Below are 15,532 nucleotides of genomic sequence, written 5' to 3'. Positions count from 1 at the left end.
ATATTGCATCGAGGTTTTTAGAACCTGAAATGCAAAAGAGATTGATCATGTATTAAAGCAAGATGTATATGTAAAAAGGAGAAAAATATTGTTTACTTAGAAAATATGAACTATATATATATAGGAATAAAAACACAGTGCATATTCTTTAAATATATACCGTATAAAATTTTATAAAAATGTAAAATGTTTTTAACGCGTGTTCTTTCTTCTAATAGCTAAAGTCCGTGTTAAAGAAGAATATCTTTTTCATTATCATTAGAAAGAATGTCTAATGGATATATTATAACGCTTTTGCTCTTACCTGAGGGAGCAGCTGCATAGAAAAAGAACAAAATCTGCCTGCTGTTATAGTTAACGGTGTCCTGGCTCTGCATATGATAATTATTATCAACCTTGCACTTCTAGGGGATAAATTGTACCATTCAGAATCGTATGCGGCATTGGCCGACTCTGTACTCTGGAAAAATTGTCCATTATAGATACAAGCATTAATTCATTTCCCGTTTACTCACAGTACCTCGACCGAAAATTTCTCGCCCACGTAATAATACAAGTACAACTGCAGCATCACGCATATAACGTATACTGACATAAAGAGGATTTGGAAAAAGAAGTATTCGCTCGTTATATCGATTATTCACGGTTATGTAGTTCAGTGAGTTCTTGATCCCATTCTTCGTTGGATGTTCAATTACAGTTCGGCACTCGCAAATATCCGCCAATAATTATTCATAACCTCATCGAGCAGACGAGAAACGAGGAAAAAGGGACAGAAGGTGCATGCGTTGTTTCAGCTTACTTAACACACGTTGTATTCTTCTTCACGAGAAAAGTTTGTGGGTAACTCACAAATGTAAGTCGTAAAATTATCCACTCTCGAGTGAAATTTTTACTTAAAATTAATATTTTTTTTAGAAATTCTAAACAATTCATACGACACGTGAGAATTTTGTGAATCACGAAGTTGAATTATAAGTTGAATAATAGCTTGACCTTTGTTCCGTGTAAATTCAGCTTTTTAAATTATTAATTTACTCGATATCACGCATAACATGGAGTTTGAGTGCTTTCGGGATTTTATTATGCAATACGTTTATTATTTTTTATTTTCGCTATACTTTCTCGCGATGGAACCAACGAGTGAGTACCTCATAACCAAATGTATTTATTCGATAACCAAAGCGACTATCATGATGCGTATTTTATTGGCTTGACCGAGGACAAGCATATTACAGCCGTATAATTATTTATGTTACACATCTTTGATCAGTCTTTCATGGCCAGTAACACCGACAGATACCCAGCAGACGTTTTCAAAACCTGGCCAAATAAATATGGCTATGAACATTTTAAATTTCCAGTGAAAAATGAGCGGCGCTACCGAATGTTTCACTCACAGCGTTAAAAAATTCGAGGGAAAATGGACTAAATTTGCCGGCTGTTATTTGAAACGATACCTTCGCGCGACACATCACTATAATTAACGAGACCGCCTGCTTCGGGCGCAAGTCGTACCAATTACAATCGTATACTGATTGTCCAATACCGGTACTCTGAAAATAAATATTCCATCAGAGCACCAGAGATTCGAATATTAAAATATCGGGATATAATATTGCAATAAACATAACTAAATATTTGGATAACAAAATTTTAGGATCATAAGGTGTCAGGGCACTGGACTATTCGAATATTACGTAAGGCTGGAATATTATGTAAGGGTGTTCTCACACTGAAATACCAAAATATTTAAATAAAATAAATTAAAATATTAAAATATTAAAATTAAAAGAAATTGGAATATAGGAATATAGAGATGTCAAATTATCGAAGTTTTAGGGTGTTCGTGATACTACTGGTTTAAATCGATAAGAACAGAGTATATCAGACAATTCACCTGCCTGAGAAGCATTTCACCGACGTAGCAATAAATAAAAAGATGCAACATAGTATAGATCACGTGTGTGGTAAAGAATATCATGCCAATGATAGGTAACTTTTCGCCCTTCTGATCTACGGACTGAAATATAAACCATCTTACGTCCCTTGAATTTTCTTTTGCATCTAATATCAATTATAATTAACTTCTGCGTACGGTTATCATACGATATCCAGTGAGGCACAACATCGCTGTGCAGATTATGGTCTGAACGAGTAGCGTGAGGTTGAAGCAATCTTCGACCACGATGGCGAACCTTCGAACAAACCATTCTTTATCAAACTCCTCGATCTCTGTCAAGAACAAGCCACAATAAATAATTATCACATTCACTATTCGATTCATTCACATCTCGAAATTCTATTTCAAAATTCCTTTCTTATTAATAAAAATATGTACAATTCCCTAGCATAGAGAATAATATTTCTATTTTATTTTATTTTCTATTTCTATACTACTTATTGTTAATTAATGCAGTATGATATATTTTCCTATTAGTGAGAATTTTAAAATTCCTGTCATGGAGGAATATCATAAAGCAGTCATTCGAAGCTGGATACGTCTAAATCCTTCGATTACAGGTCCACGAATAACGCGGAAAAATTCGAAAAATTATCCCGATGTGATATCGAACGTGTCGTTATTCTAAATAAGAGTTTTCCAACCTGTACAACTGATTGTGCCTCTGCACGATGAATCCCAGTTGCTGGTGGAAGTTGCTGTAGTCGGTCCTCTTCGTGGCGTTAACCAGGTCCTCGAGAGCCATTCTAAGAACAGTTAATTGGCCGCACAAGTGTAACACAAGAACCGCAAGGAACATGTCGAAGCAAGAATAGCATATTGCGGTTAACACTGTGCTCATAAATTGCCCCAGCCATGTGATCTCGAAATTCGGGCTTTTGCCCTTGTCGTAAGGGAACGTGGCAGGATGAAGGAGCCCGGCCAGGTCGACTTGCGATGCGTTTTGCGTGTTGCTCCAAATTTGCAGAGATATGAAGGCGAGCAGCATGAGATACGTTAAAGTGGAGCAGACTATGGATATCGTACGACTGATTCTGGCGTTCTTCAGCATCGTTCGACGGGCTTGGTCACCGATTGGCTCCGACCAGTCGTCCAACATTTGGCCGAGTAGTAGACTCAGAGCTACAAATTGGAGAATTATGTGAGAGTGGATTATTTGTAATTATTTTTGGGAAATATTCCTGATTAACATTGGGATCGAGAAACTAACATGTAGAAATAGATAGTGATAATTATCTTTTCGTATACCAAGGTGTAGATAATTTAAGGAATTACAGGAATTGTACTGGTATCTGTGTTGCAGAGTGAAATGTAGAGTCAGTGGATTATTTATTATTATTTTTGGGAAATATTCATGGTTAGTATTGGGATTGAGAAATTAACATGTAACGTCGGTATCTGAAAATAATATATAAGTAGACAGTGATCATTATTTTTTAGTATACCAAAGAGTAGATAATTTAAGGAATTGTGCTGGTGTTTGTGTTGCAGAGTGAAATGTAGATTCGGTGGATCATTTATTATTATTTTTGAGAAATATTCATGGTTAATATTGGAAATGAGAAACTAACATATAACGTCGGTATCTGAAAATAATATGTAAGTGTATAGTGATAATTATTTTTTAGTAGACCAAGGTGTAGATAATTTAAGGAATTTTGATCATTGTGTTGGTGTCTGTGTTACAGAGTGAAATGTAAATCCGATGAATTATTTATCGTTATTTTTGGGAAATATATAAATAAATATTTGGGAAAATAATATATAAGTATATAGTACTAATTACTTTTTAGTATATCAAGGTGCAGATAATTTAAAGAATAGTGCTGGTATCTGTATTGCAATTAACAGGATTGATATTAAAATAATTGAACAATGGAAATAATTATAGCAACGATGAGAAAGGAATGGGGTCTGTTAATCAATGATTATGCCAATCAATGGTATACTAATCGCAAGACTTAAAACAGCTATTAATAATTCTATTAGAATAACCAAACTTGATGGAATTTGTATTGTTAAAAAATTTAATTTAATTTAATTTAAAACCGAAATTCTTGTTTATAAATTGACGAATGAAATGGAATTGTAATTTAAAAACTTACAAATTCATATCTACTTTTCAATCTAATGGAAAATTAAAGGAATGCAGAAAAATATCAACAATTACCTTCTTTATAGTATCGCAGGACTATCTGCTTGACCAAAGCAAAGGCGATCGGTATATTGATCGACAGATTCTCGATTATCTCGTCCAGGTTACTCGATTTTAGTATCAGATTCGCTGTTTGGGGTGCACAGATGAACGCAAACGCCACGAAAGTCGTAGACCAGAATATCAAACTCGACAAGAATCGCGATCCCCTAGACATCTTCCTCGGCTCTGGCCACACGCCGAGCAACGTCAAATTAAATCGATTCCATCCAATCTCGAAATCCATTCTCACCACGATATCCCGCGTAATTTCAACTAATTATTACTGATCATAAATCGAATGATCATAAATATCCTCGAATCGTCTTCGAATCCGTGAAATGGATATCCAAATCCTTTCTTCAACGAAATAAAACAAAACTACCCCAAAATCGACTGTATCTACTACCCTAAATTGCTTCGTGAAGTTACGAAATTTCCGATTAATCGCGAATTTAATTCAAAATTTATTTCTCGATGTTAAATCAACGTTCAACTTGTCCACAGACGAGGAGAGCTTCGAATCGACCAGATGTTTCAGCTAACTTCTCTAGCATGAATATTTCGACAACTGTTCGCTGAGATTACGCGCAGCCCTATCGCGTCTCTCATTACGCATTCTCCATCGTGTCGTTCAATCTTTCCTCGATCAGAACTTTTAATAGCCGCAATCTGGAAGTTCTCGTACCGAAAGAAGACCTGCAATTTTTCGAACTCTTTCGCTGCGAGGCTGCGGTGGAAGTTTCGGCGAAATCGAACGCAAGAACCCTGTCTTGGAATAATTATTTTACCTTCGATCTCCGTTGGACATCCGTCAAAATTGAACGTTAAATCGACGAACTTCTGCTATTGTAAAAATCCGTAAAAAATGCTGTTTATGACCAATACCAATTATACTAACAGTATACCTCACTGAACATAATTTACAAATTTCGTATAATTTAGTTTAACTTACGCAAATTACATCAGAGTTACGTGTACTACCGGTTGAGAACCGCTGATAATCGACGGGAAAAGGTAAGAATTCAAGTGGAAAAGTGTGACATGCAGTCGGTACATACGCTACTGAACATTTCCATGGAAAAAGTGCCGAATTTGCCTGCAGTCAAGCAAAGAGGACGAGTGGATCTGCGCATGATGAACAGAAGACACTTGGCTTCGGGAGGTGAGACGTTGAACCAATTGGACTCGTACGCGGAATTGCTCATTTCTCTGCTCTGAAACATCAAGGTAATTTTTCCGTTACTATTAAGAGGAATGCAAGTCCTTCAAGTCATTAATTTAGTTCAAACTTTGCAATAACTCTGATTTGAAATAACTCTGTAATTAAGGAATAATAAAACTTTAAACACAAATATCTCAAAAACTATTGAGTAGTTGCCTTTATAATGATTTCCTTGAACTGCATGACGAAATCTACGAACCTATAAAGTTTCAACTAAATCCATGACTCGAAGGACTTGCACTCTCCTTGTGAGTATCGGTATATCAAATCGCTGCGATCGTTTCACTATTTTCATTTTCTAGCTCGACTCCAATTCAACTCTAGTCTGCAGACATCGCGATGAAAGGTGAATAGCGTACAGATAAATCGATATTGATAAAATTAATCTAGATAAACTATAACAGATTGGACCAAAGTCTGTCGCTGAATAAACTTCAACGGAGATGAAAGGTAACGAATTCTTTCGCTATATTTCAAGCTTATTTTGTTCTGTTAATACGTTAAGTGCCCAGCACGTTTTGCTTGCCGTTCTGTGCAGGCCCAGACTTGGCTGTCAACTGGGCCACCAGCGGCGGGAGAAGTGTTCATAAAAGTCAGAGATACTGTACCAATTATTATAACAGGAATTCCCAAATGTTAGGTCCAAAGATGGCGAAGAATTTAATACCAAAACTTAGCACCTTTTGGTCTTAGTCTGAGCCGGTATCTGGGGACTTAACGTGTTAAGTTACTTAAGTCACACAGGTGAACACTTAACGTGTCAAGTCACTTAAGTCACACACGTGAACACTTAACGCGTCAAGTTACTTAAGTCACACACATGGGCACTTAACGCGTTAAGCATTGCAATATTATTCTGCTGGATCCCTCCCAAAGTTGATCCTCGATAAATATTAAAACCTTATGTCGGATTTCCAATTTACATGGAAAACGAAATAGGACGTACCGTAACTTAGTTATGAATATGCTGATTGCATTGGCGAGAGGGATCACTTACTTGGACGAGGAGCATCTCTCCTATGTAACAATAAAGATACATGTGTACCAGGATGAAGCAGACGAAGAGGATGAAGAAGAGAAATTGGGTGTTGAAGATTCCATCTTCGTTTTGCAGCAGGACCTGTTCCGTTCATGATACAAGTTCAATTTTCCGATCTTCCGAAAGAGAAGTATAGCAAATTGGACTTACGTTGAAGAACAAGAAGTCTTGGAAACATATTTCCACCGTGCAGAGCAGTATCTGGATGAGCAGAAGCGTGTTGAAGCAGTCCTCGATCTTCGTCGCGAACCTTTCACGATAAAAAGATCGTTATTGAAGATTAAAGAACTGGAATATTTAAATAATAGTATATCAGAGTGGAATTAGAAAGTTGAAGAGAGTATCGAGGTGTCGTGGTACATGAACGTGAGAGATTGAAATTGTTTGATACGATAATATCGGAATAGCGACAACGGTGTAATAGACAATTACTATGATATATTGGAAGATGGAAATACTAAAATATTAAAGTAATATTGAGGACTTGGTTAGGAGTATGAAAGCGAACGTGACGTGAAATGGAGAGTGGTGTGAAATAAAAAGCGAAATTCGAAGGTAGGAATAGTGTTTGATGGGTGTTGATTAGGTATTAAGGGGAATAGAATATTAAAATAATATTTATCGATAAAATAATAATGATATCCTGGGGATGCAGCCGACTTCGTGGAGAAAGCCTTCACCGACCAGCTAAGGGCCTAATCACCAACCGTTTCGGGCCCCTAGCAAACGAGTAATAAACAAGTCACGGGGATCACGCTATTTTCCATCACGAGGAAAAGGTAAATGGCTGTCCCCAAAGAAGGGTGTCAGAAAAAGGACTGCATAGGATAGTCAGTCCGGGCATTACGCCGGATATTAATTATCAAAATTAAATTTTCGACCCTAACATAGTCTTCGTCATTTTACTCACGTCACCCCTTCAATATAAAAATTCGCGAGTGACAATAAAGATACGAATTATTCCTCGACTTATTACAACATTCAACGATATTACGATATTCTGTTCAAATTCACAGTTCAACAAATAATAATAACTATCCTCCGACTGTTCTTGACCTCTTTCATATTTTTTCCCACCGTGTACACGTTTTCCGATGTTTCCCCTAATTATAATTCCCTTAAATACAATTATTTCTGACGCATAGCCTAGGGTTTCCCGATTTACCTGAACTTCGTAGAGCCACGTGTACATGGTGGATATTAAATAATTATTAATTAATCAAAGAATCGAAATATTAGAATATTGGAAGTACACGAATGGCAGAAAATGGAATTAACACATTGAATTTTCAAAATATTAAAAGTCCAACTAGCATATTCACTTTTAACTCAATTTCATGGAATAACCGATTAAAGATGTTTGAAGAATGTATGGAATATTACGAAGGACATTTCAAGAAATTACACGTGCTATTCACTGGTTCAGATGTTCGTGTCTGTTCACGATCCAAGCCAAATTCTTCCTAAACTCGTCCTGATTCTTACTGCCCTCTTCATCGCCCATCAACCTTTGCAATTTCATCCTCAGGATCTCGAACTGCCCGCACATGTGCATCACCAGCACAGCGATGAACGTGTCAACGGCGGTGTAGGAGATTGTAGCCGAATACGCTGTGATCACTTGGCCGAAATTAGTCAGAATCAGCACTGGTGTCGGTCGAATATCGTACGGGAAATATCCGGGATACAAGACCAAGTGATCCTGTCTCTCTTTGACCTTGTCACTCTGGTAGATAGTGAATGCTGGACTACCGAGGTACACGGTGACCATGCTCCGAGTCAGCACTGAGCACCAGATAGAAATGAACCTGGCTGGTTTGGCCATTTTCAGCATCGTCGTCTTCTCTTCCTCCGTTCTTGGACACTGCCAGTCGTCATAGAAAGACTGTATGATAGGCTTGAAAACTTAAAGCATAATCGATAATTCGTAGAATAATTCCTGGTACCGTAGACCGAGGATCTTGGGCAAATTTCGCACGTTGTCAAATTTAGTTGGCTATCAACTTGATCATCGCGTTTATACCAGGGATATTAGCCATAGACAGGTTCTCCGTCACCAGTTCTAGGTCTCCCCATATGAAGAGTAGATTCGAGCTCTGGGGTCCTGTCCCGAACATCGCTATAACAGCCAGACAAGTCACAGCCTTGAAATCTAACCATCGTTGATCCGTCCTATCAGGCTCAGGCCAGATGCCAATTAGGTCCATGTTTCAGCGATTCCATCCGAGAGCCATTGTCAATCCTAGAAACGTAGCAATAAAATTTCTCGAAATTTCCATTCTCCATTTTATTTAACTTTGATCTCATTCGAATTCGATGCGAATCTTCGAATTCCTAATCGTATTCCTAATCGTAATCCTCGAATTCCTCAAATCGTATACTCGGTTTGCGTCGACTCGTTTTACTCGCGATTTGACAATTGGGGAAGATAAAAATTCGCGGAAAGGTCACGCGATGGGTACTTGGTACCTTGTTCAAAGTCCATTGAAGACATGTGGACTAGACTATCGGGTAGCCGATGAAGTTCTCGTTCTTTACACGCGAGAAGAACGCTTGCTCATGCGAGAAGGTAAGAAAGCACCGATGTGGGAAATGTTGCGAATTTCAAAGTAGCTGGAAGTTTGGTGTCCACGAGTGTAGACAAATTTCTGTGATCGATCTCGACTAACAACAAAGTGTCTTTAAGTCCAGTGGCTATCGAGGGTACTTCTGTCTGCTTCGTTAAATAATTGATCGCGTTCATTGAATAACTTTTGTCATGGTACGCTATTTTCTTTTTTCCTTCGTTTATTCGCTTCTAAAATTGGCCACGAAGCTTGTTGCCTTGAACATGCTTTAATGAGGGTGCTTGGGAAAATTTAATCGAGCAATTACGTGATTTTCTTGAAACTTCCTAAACTCTTCTAGTCTAGTTCTGTCAGCTCACTGTCAAACGCGAATTTTGTGAAGAGGATTGGATCAACGGGATCGAAATTTTTAATCTCGTTTTATTTCAAGTACATGGACGGAGGGGTTGAAAAATATCCCTGTAGGGTGTAAATTAGTTTATGTAATTGTATTAAATCGTATACAAAATTGGAGAAAGTTCCTTCTTGCGTTGACAGTATAGTAATATTCTGGTAATTATTTAGGACTAATAGAGAATTGAACGATTTCGCCGAGGATATTGCAAGAATGTATAATTTAATTTATTTTACAGATTGGAGATGTTTGAGATGAAACGGTGAGATAAAAGAAGTAAAATAAATATGTCGCTTAATGAAATTACGTCGGTTACTGATTCGTGCGTAGATTTTTCTCGAGAAATCGATCGATCTGCCTGGATCTCTCGAGCAAAATCTGCTTCTTCGAGGGAGCCCAGGAAAGACTCAAAGTTGACCCAAAATAATTAAGGTTTCGTCCGATTCGCTATAGACACACAATTGGAGGAACAGCGCACGAGAATCAACGATTTAGGTCAAGTTTGAGCTGGCGCATTAGGCTCATCGAATCGACTAATTAGCTCGATGTATAAAGGCTAATTAACTCTAGTATCTTAAATTACGAGGGTACGTTTATATTAAATAGGGTGGCGAATATGTACAGTTTTGTTTCTAGACTTTCCTAGATTTCTCGTGCAGATCTTCCATTTCGACTTGCTCCATTCCTCGTCAAGTTTCCATAAAACAACTCCGAGACTACACCATCGATTTCGGTAAAATTCAGATCGAATCTTTATATAGACTTCTTAATATAGACTCACTGTAAATTAAATTTTTTTTCTATATTTAAATAAATTCAGGCAGTCCAAAATTTCCTACCAATCACAAGACTCGAGTGATTCAAATTTTAATAGAAGTAGAACCAATTTTCTAGGAATTCCTAGCTAATCTAAATGATCCAAATTTTCTTCGAATTAGAACCGAATCTATATCATCTCTGTCATTTCGAATAAAAATGATTTGATTCTTATTGGATCTAAGATCAAAGGTAAGATCTAAGACCAAAAATAAGAAATTCTGTAATTTGGAATTCCCTTCGAATGACCCAAATTATCCAAATGTTAAAATGAAATCTCTATCATCTGGAACTCAGCAGAAACAGTCGAAATTCCCCTAGAAGTGAGACGAAATCTCGGTAATGTCAAATGCGATCCAAGTGAACCAAATTTCCAGAGAAATAGACCTACATCTCTGTCACTTCGGTTGATCAAAATGATGCGAAGGTCGACATTCCAGTTGTAACAAAAATGATCACTCTTCGTGCTCTGATTGTATGGAACAATCGGAAACTTGGAAGGCCGAGGCAAGGAGCGAGTCGAATCGCAGGATCCCGAATCGCTCTGAACTGAACTGCGGCGAACGCTTTCACCGGTCGTGAAATCAACGATTTATCAGTTCCGCTTTCCTCCAGGAGGTGGTTCGGGGGCAAGTACACGGTCCGTCGAATGTAGAAGAGGAATCTATGAGAAGACATTCTCGGGCCTGGCCTTGGGACACAGGAAGCTCGAACAATCGTGTCTTCTTACTGCGTCTATGACCTGCTGGAAGTGGCTGGACACCTGGACGGCTGCTTCCTTCTGAAGCCTGTGAACGTGGACAAGATTAATGTAAAATGGTTAATGGCGATTAGTCGGAAAAGGCTGGAGGCGTCGATGAGTCGGTCCAACTATCGATGGCTATGGTGTAATTGATAGCTAACGGGACGAGGTATGTACCGACGGGGTATCGTGGATAAATCGCGGGAGCAGGAGTGAAATACGGTGACAAGCAGATGGCCGAGTCGAAGGTCGACTCTGCCGAATCGCGATGGTAGATAGACCTTCCGATGAAACGCGAGTTAGAGAAGATACTTGGATGGATGTGACTTGTAAGCAAAAAAGCTCGCCGAAGATTGAATCTGGGAGGATTATATTCGGAGAAGATTGGATGAGGAAGGAAGAGGATCGAGTGAGGGAAATATTTGTTCTTCTCATTCAGAAGCTGGATTCCAACCTTATCTCATGGAGTATACCTGTGGTTGATCTGAAATGGAGTTTGAATTACTCAGTGTTCAATCGAGTTATTGAATTGGCATAATGGATGCAGAGGATGTAAGAAGCAATGGTGAAGAAGAAATATTGTAATGATATCGTAGAATACTAATTTTTCAGTATTTTTCTTTACACCAATGTTTGAAATAAGGTTTGAATTATTCAGAAGCACTCAATCGAGTTATTGAATTGGCATAACGAATGAAGAATATATAACAAGCAATTGTAAAGAAGAAAAATTGTAGTGCTATCAAAAAATACTAATTCTTCACCACTTTTTATTACACCAATGTTCAAAATAGCATTCGAACTACTCGGAAGCACTGAATCGAGTTATCGAATTGGCACAACGAATGCAGAAGATATACGAAGCGATTGTAAAGAAGAAAAATTGTACTGCTATCGAAGAATACTAATTTTCCGTCATTTTTCGTCACACCAGTGTTCCAAACAGGATGAATGACTTGTATAGTCCCCAAGAACGATGATAGATTTATTACGAAGGAAGGATGACATTCCATACATCAATTACGCTTCTCCTAGAGTTTCCCAATTTCCCTTCCAGCTGAAACCTGTTTGAAACAAAGCCATTATACCGAACGGGTCGAGGAAATCAAAGAACCAAGCCGACTGGACGGAACCATACCGAGCAGCAGATAACTTTCTTCCCAGCTTTCGCCGGCGACGTCCTACTGACTGATTCGACTTTTACCTCTTAGCACAATTTCACTCTGTGCATACACGCGTGCGCGAGCGCGCACATAGTCGTCTATCCCCATGACAGAGCTGGCCACGTGCCGGAAAAATCCCGAGAAACGACCGTTCGGAAATCGAACGATGACAAATCGGGCCCGAATCTGACACGCTGCTTCATCGTCGACACTGCTTATCCATCTAACGATTTCTCTACACCGAGATCACCCGCTGCTCCTGCCGAGCATAGTTTCACCAGGAATCACGAGCGTGCAACCGATTTTCACTAGGCAGTCGCGAATAATTTATCGTTTGACAGGAAGTTGCGCGTTTGGCTCGACTGTCTACGTTTCGAGGAAGCAATACCGTAGTTCGAGGATCTTCGAGATGTCTAATGACGAGATCTATAGGACATTCCCAAGAAATTCCTCGTCAGTTACGTAATCGACTCGACTGGGATTTTCTTGACAGGATTTTGCGTAATTTCGAGAAAAGATTCATAAAATTCGTCTTCGAGAGCTGTAAGTAACTTCGATTCTTATAGTTCTATGCTATATAAATTCTGCGGGTTGGCGAAAAATCTGGTTTCCTCCGAAGTAATCCGTATGGCCACCAGGAAAAGGAAAAAAGGAATGAAGTCCATCGGCATTTTTCAGATGCACGAAACACCATAGGCCAAACATAGCTAGGTACATAACGATATGTTAACTAGGGAGCACCGCCATTATATCACAAGAGTGATCGACTTCCCGTATGTTTTGTAACCGCGAGTTCGACTTTTTGCAGCAATGAAAACGATTCCTGGAAAGCAGGTGCCATAACAGTCTAGCCGGTGAGTACTTACAGGCTCAGAAGGGCGATCATTTTCTTCTCCATCAAAATGACGGCGTCTGTTCCTCTGTGGATCATGGCGTCACAGAATATCCTCTTGGCACAGGGTGTATTGGTCCAGTCTCCATCCATATGCGCCACGTCTGCAATTTCCGCGTTCTCCAGATTCTGAAGAATGTCCTCCAGTTCCTCGTCGCTGTCGATGCTTCTTCTCCTTCGTCTCTCGTCCCTGCCGTCCACAGAATTCCTCGTCTCGTCTCGTCTAAGATCTCCTACAGCCTTTTCCAGGTCAGCCAAGTCATTTTTATCGGAAACGTTATTGGCCAGATACTTGCGAAGAAGATCCACAGGCGTGGAGCCATCCTCGATGATCAGGATAGCTGGATCCTTGCTGTTCTTCCTCGAGTCCTTTCGATTGTACGTTTTCCTCCTGGGAATCAGGAACTCTGTCACATCGATACTCTTGTTACGAGCAGGAACATCTATCTCCACGATCTCGCTGATGGAATCAGCGCCCTTTCGCTGCAGACGCTTGTTCCTGATAAGATTCTTCAGGTTCCTTTCAGCCTGGAAGATGTCCAAGTAATCGAGATTCCGTTTCCTTCTGGAATTCGCCACCTGGTCGTTCTGTTCAGCTCCCAGCTTATCTTCTTCGTTCTTGGTCTTCTGGTCTCCTTCGACGATCATTAGCACTCCGTCCTGATCGCTCAGGCTTCCCGGCTCGTCTTTGCGTTCTGTTTCCTTCTTCTCTGTCACGTTTTCGAGGAAGTACACGGTTCCATCGTAGTTCTGCGTTTGTTCCAAGTTTCCAGCCTTGTCGTCCTGACTCCCTTCCTTCAGGAAGGCACGATCGGCGTCCAGAGCTCTCTGATACTCCACCTCGGTGCCTAGTGCGTCGTTGGATCTCTTCAGGACGTCAACGTCTAGGTATCTGCCAACAGCCACTGCGCCGATTCCAAGCGCGGCACCTGACGCCACGAGTCCCAGAGCTGGAATCAGGATACTGCCACCGGAAGCGACGGTGCCGATCTTGTCTTGAGCTTCCTTGCCCTTCGAGAGGCCCAGGTTCTGCGAGATTTTGTGCGTCGCCTCCACCAAAGGATCGATCACCGGTCTAGTGAACTGCGACACCTTCTCCACGCCGTTGGAAAACTGGCTCTTCAGGTTCTCCGAGATCTTCACCCAAAATGGCGCGTCGTTCGGCCTCTTCAGGCCGTAGAAATGCTGATTAGGGTAATAGTTCTTCGTGGTGTAGCTGTCGACTATGTTCTTGTCGTTCAGCACGTACTTCTTCTTCTGCCTCTGCTCCGTGAAGGAGTATTGGTTCTCGGGGAAGTTGTCTGGCCGTCTCTTCTCGTTCTTCACGATCTTCGCAGGCTGCACACCCAATTCGGGATGAGCGTACTGAAGAACTGGCGCCCTGGCGCCTGGTTTCAATGCCACCGGCGCGATCTTCTGGCTCTCTGGAGTGTAGAGCTGAGAGACCGGGTAGACCGAGATCCCGTCAGGGTGGAGCATCCGTTTCTGCGCGTTGCTTCGATAATTGTCCGCTCTGGGTTCGTAGACCTCTGCTTTCAGAGCCTCGTTTTTGTAGTTCTTTGGGTCCCATTCGAAGAACACGTTCTTCCCTTCCTCGTCGTAGTCTTTGCCGTACCTGTTGAACGAGGTGGTGAAATACTCGATATGATCGTGTCTGAGTACTGTATACAGACGATGAACATATATCGCGACAATTTTATTAAACAATTATCCACGAAGAAAGTAAGCTTGACCGATAAATTGTCAATGAATAATTCTACTTACGATATAAGATCTTAAGAGGAGAAAGACTCTATAGTCTGATCAGAATCACTTACTGCTCTTTTCTATCAGACTATGATATTTTTCCAGTCTCCTCTAGTCGAAGTACGTCATCCAAAAGAATTAAGCTAGACCAATTGACACGATTGACATGGGAACGAAACTTTCAAGTGGATTTCAAAGAACTTCACGCTTCAACGTACCTCCTGTTAACGTTCTTGAAGAACCTCTCGAACCTCTGCCTCTCTACAACATTCTCCGCCGGATAGAAGTTCGAAGAGGCCTCCATGCTGTCACTGGACCCTCCGTCGTGAATCAATTTGTTGTTAATCACTCGTGCGTTGCGCCACGTTTGAAGCTTGTCGATAGGCTCATCGGGAACCCTCTTTCCGTGAATCACGGGTGTACCATCCCTGTCCAATGTCATGGGCGACCTCTTCGGGTTGGATTTCACGTTTATCTCGGACCTGACGATTACTTCTGGTGGCACATTCTTGCCGTCTCTGTTCTTGGACAAGTTGGCGCCGATATTAGTTCTGGACGAGCGAATCTGATGAGGCAGGAAGGTGTATCGAGGCTTATCCTCGCTCTGATCGACTAACTGCAGCTTCCTCTGGGACCTATCTTGAAAATGTCTCGATAATAACAGTCCACTGCCCGGGAAAGCTGGATCGAATCTCACGTAATTGCTTCTCTCTCCTGCAGCGATCTTCAATTCGCTCTGAAGAGGTTTCCAGCTTTGGTATTCCTCCGTCGTCGAATCTTGAAGCTGGACC

The 15,532-nt window shown here is 40.5% G+C and overlaps 3 protein-coding genes across 3 annotated transcripts in view; all 3 read right to left on the bottom strand.

The window, feature by feature from the left end:
* Positions 1-1,269: 1,269 nt before the first annotated feature.
* Positions 1,270-4,404, bottom strand: LOC108553607 (odorant receptor 13a-like). The gene is made up of 6 exons (XM_017908596.1): positions 4,134-4,404; positions 2,608-3,085; positions 2,099-2,198; positions 1,901-2,023; positions 1,401-1,556; positions 1,270-1,323 (listed from the first exon to the last, which is right to left on the bottom strand). The coding sequence occupies exons 1-6, from the start codon at positions 4,402-4,404 to the stop codon at positions 1,270-1,272; spliced, it is 1,182 nt and encodes a 393-aa protein (XP_017764085.1).
* A 778-nt stretch (positions 4,405-5,182) lies between these two features.
* LOC108553590 (odorant receptor 9a-like) lies at positions 5,183-8,628 on the bottom strand. Its single transcript, XM_017908567.1, has 5 exons — positions 8,419-8,628; positions 7,840-8,318; positions 6,572-6,671; positions 6,380-6,502; positions 5,183-5,374 (listed from the first exon to the last, which is right to left on the bottom strand). Exons 1-5 carry the CDS (start codon positions 8,626-8,628, stop codon positions 5,183-5,185), a joined length of 1,104 nt encoding a protein of 367 aa, XP_017764056.1.
* A 2,077-nt stretch (positions 8,629-10,705) lies between these two features.
* Positions 10,706-15,532, bottom strand: part of LOC108553596 (uncharacterized) — a 5,787-nt gene continuing 960 nt past the window's right edge. The window contains exons 2-4 of the mRNA XM_017908580.1: positions 14,960-15,532; positions 12,970-14,610; positions 10,706-10,986 (exon numbers count right to left, since the gene is read on the bottom strand). The exon at positions 14,960-15,532 is cut by the window's right edge and continues 5 nt beyond it. Of these exons, the coding sequence (XP_017764069.1) occupies positions 10,863-10,986; positions 12,970-14,610; positions 14,960-15,532 (2,338 nt within the window). The 3' untranslated portion in view covers positions 10,706-10,862. The remainder of the gene's footprint in view (positions 10,987-12,969; positions 14,611-14,959) is intronic.

The sequence above is a fragment of the Eufriesea mexicana genome, unplaced genomic scaffold (assembly GCF_001483705.2).
Source record: "Eufriesea mexicana isolate 0111107269 unplaced genomic scaffold, ASM148370v2 scaffold11296, whole genome shotgun sequence".
Taxonomy (NCBI): Eukaryota; Metazoa; Arthropoda; class Insecta; order Hymenoptera; family Apidae; genus Eufriesea; species Eufriesea mexicana.
This window is presented reverse-complemented; position numbering and strand designations above follow the sequence as displayed.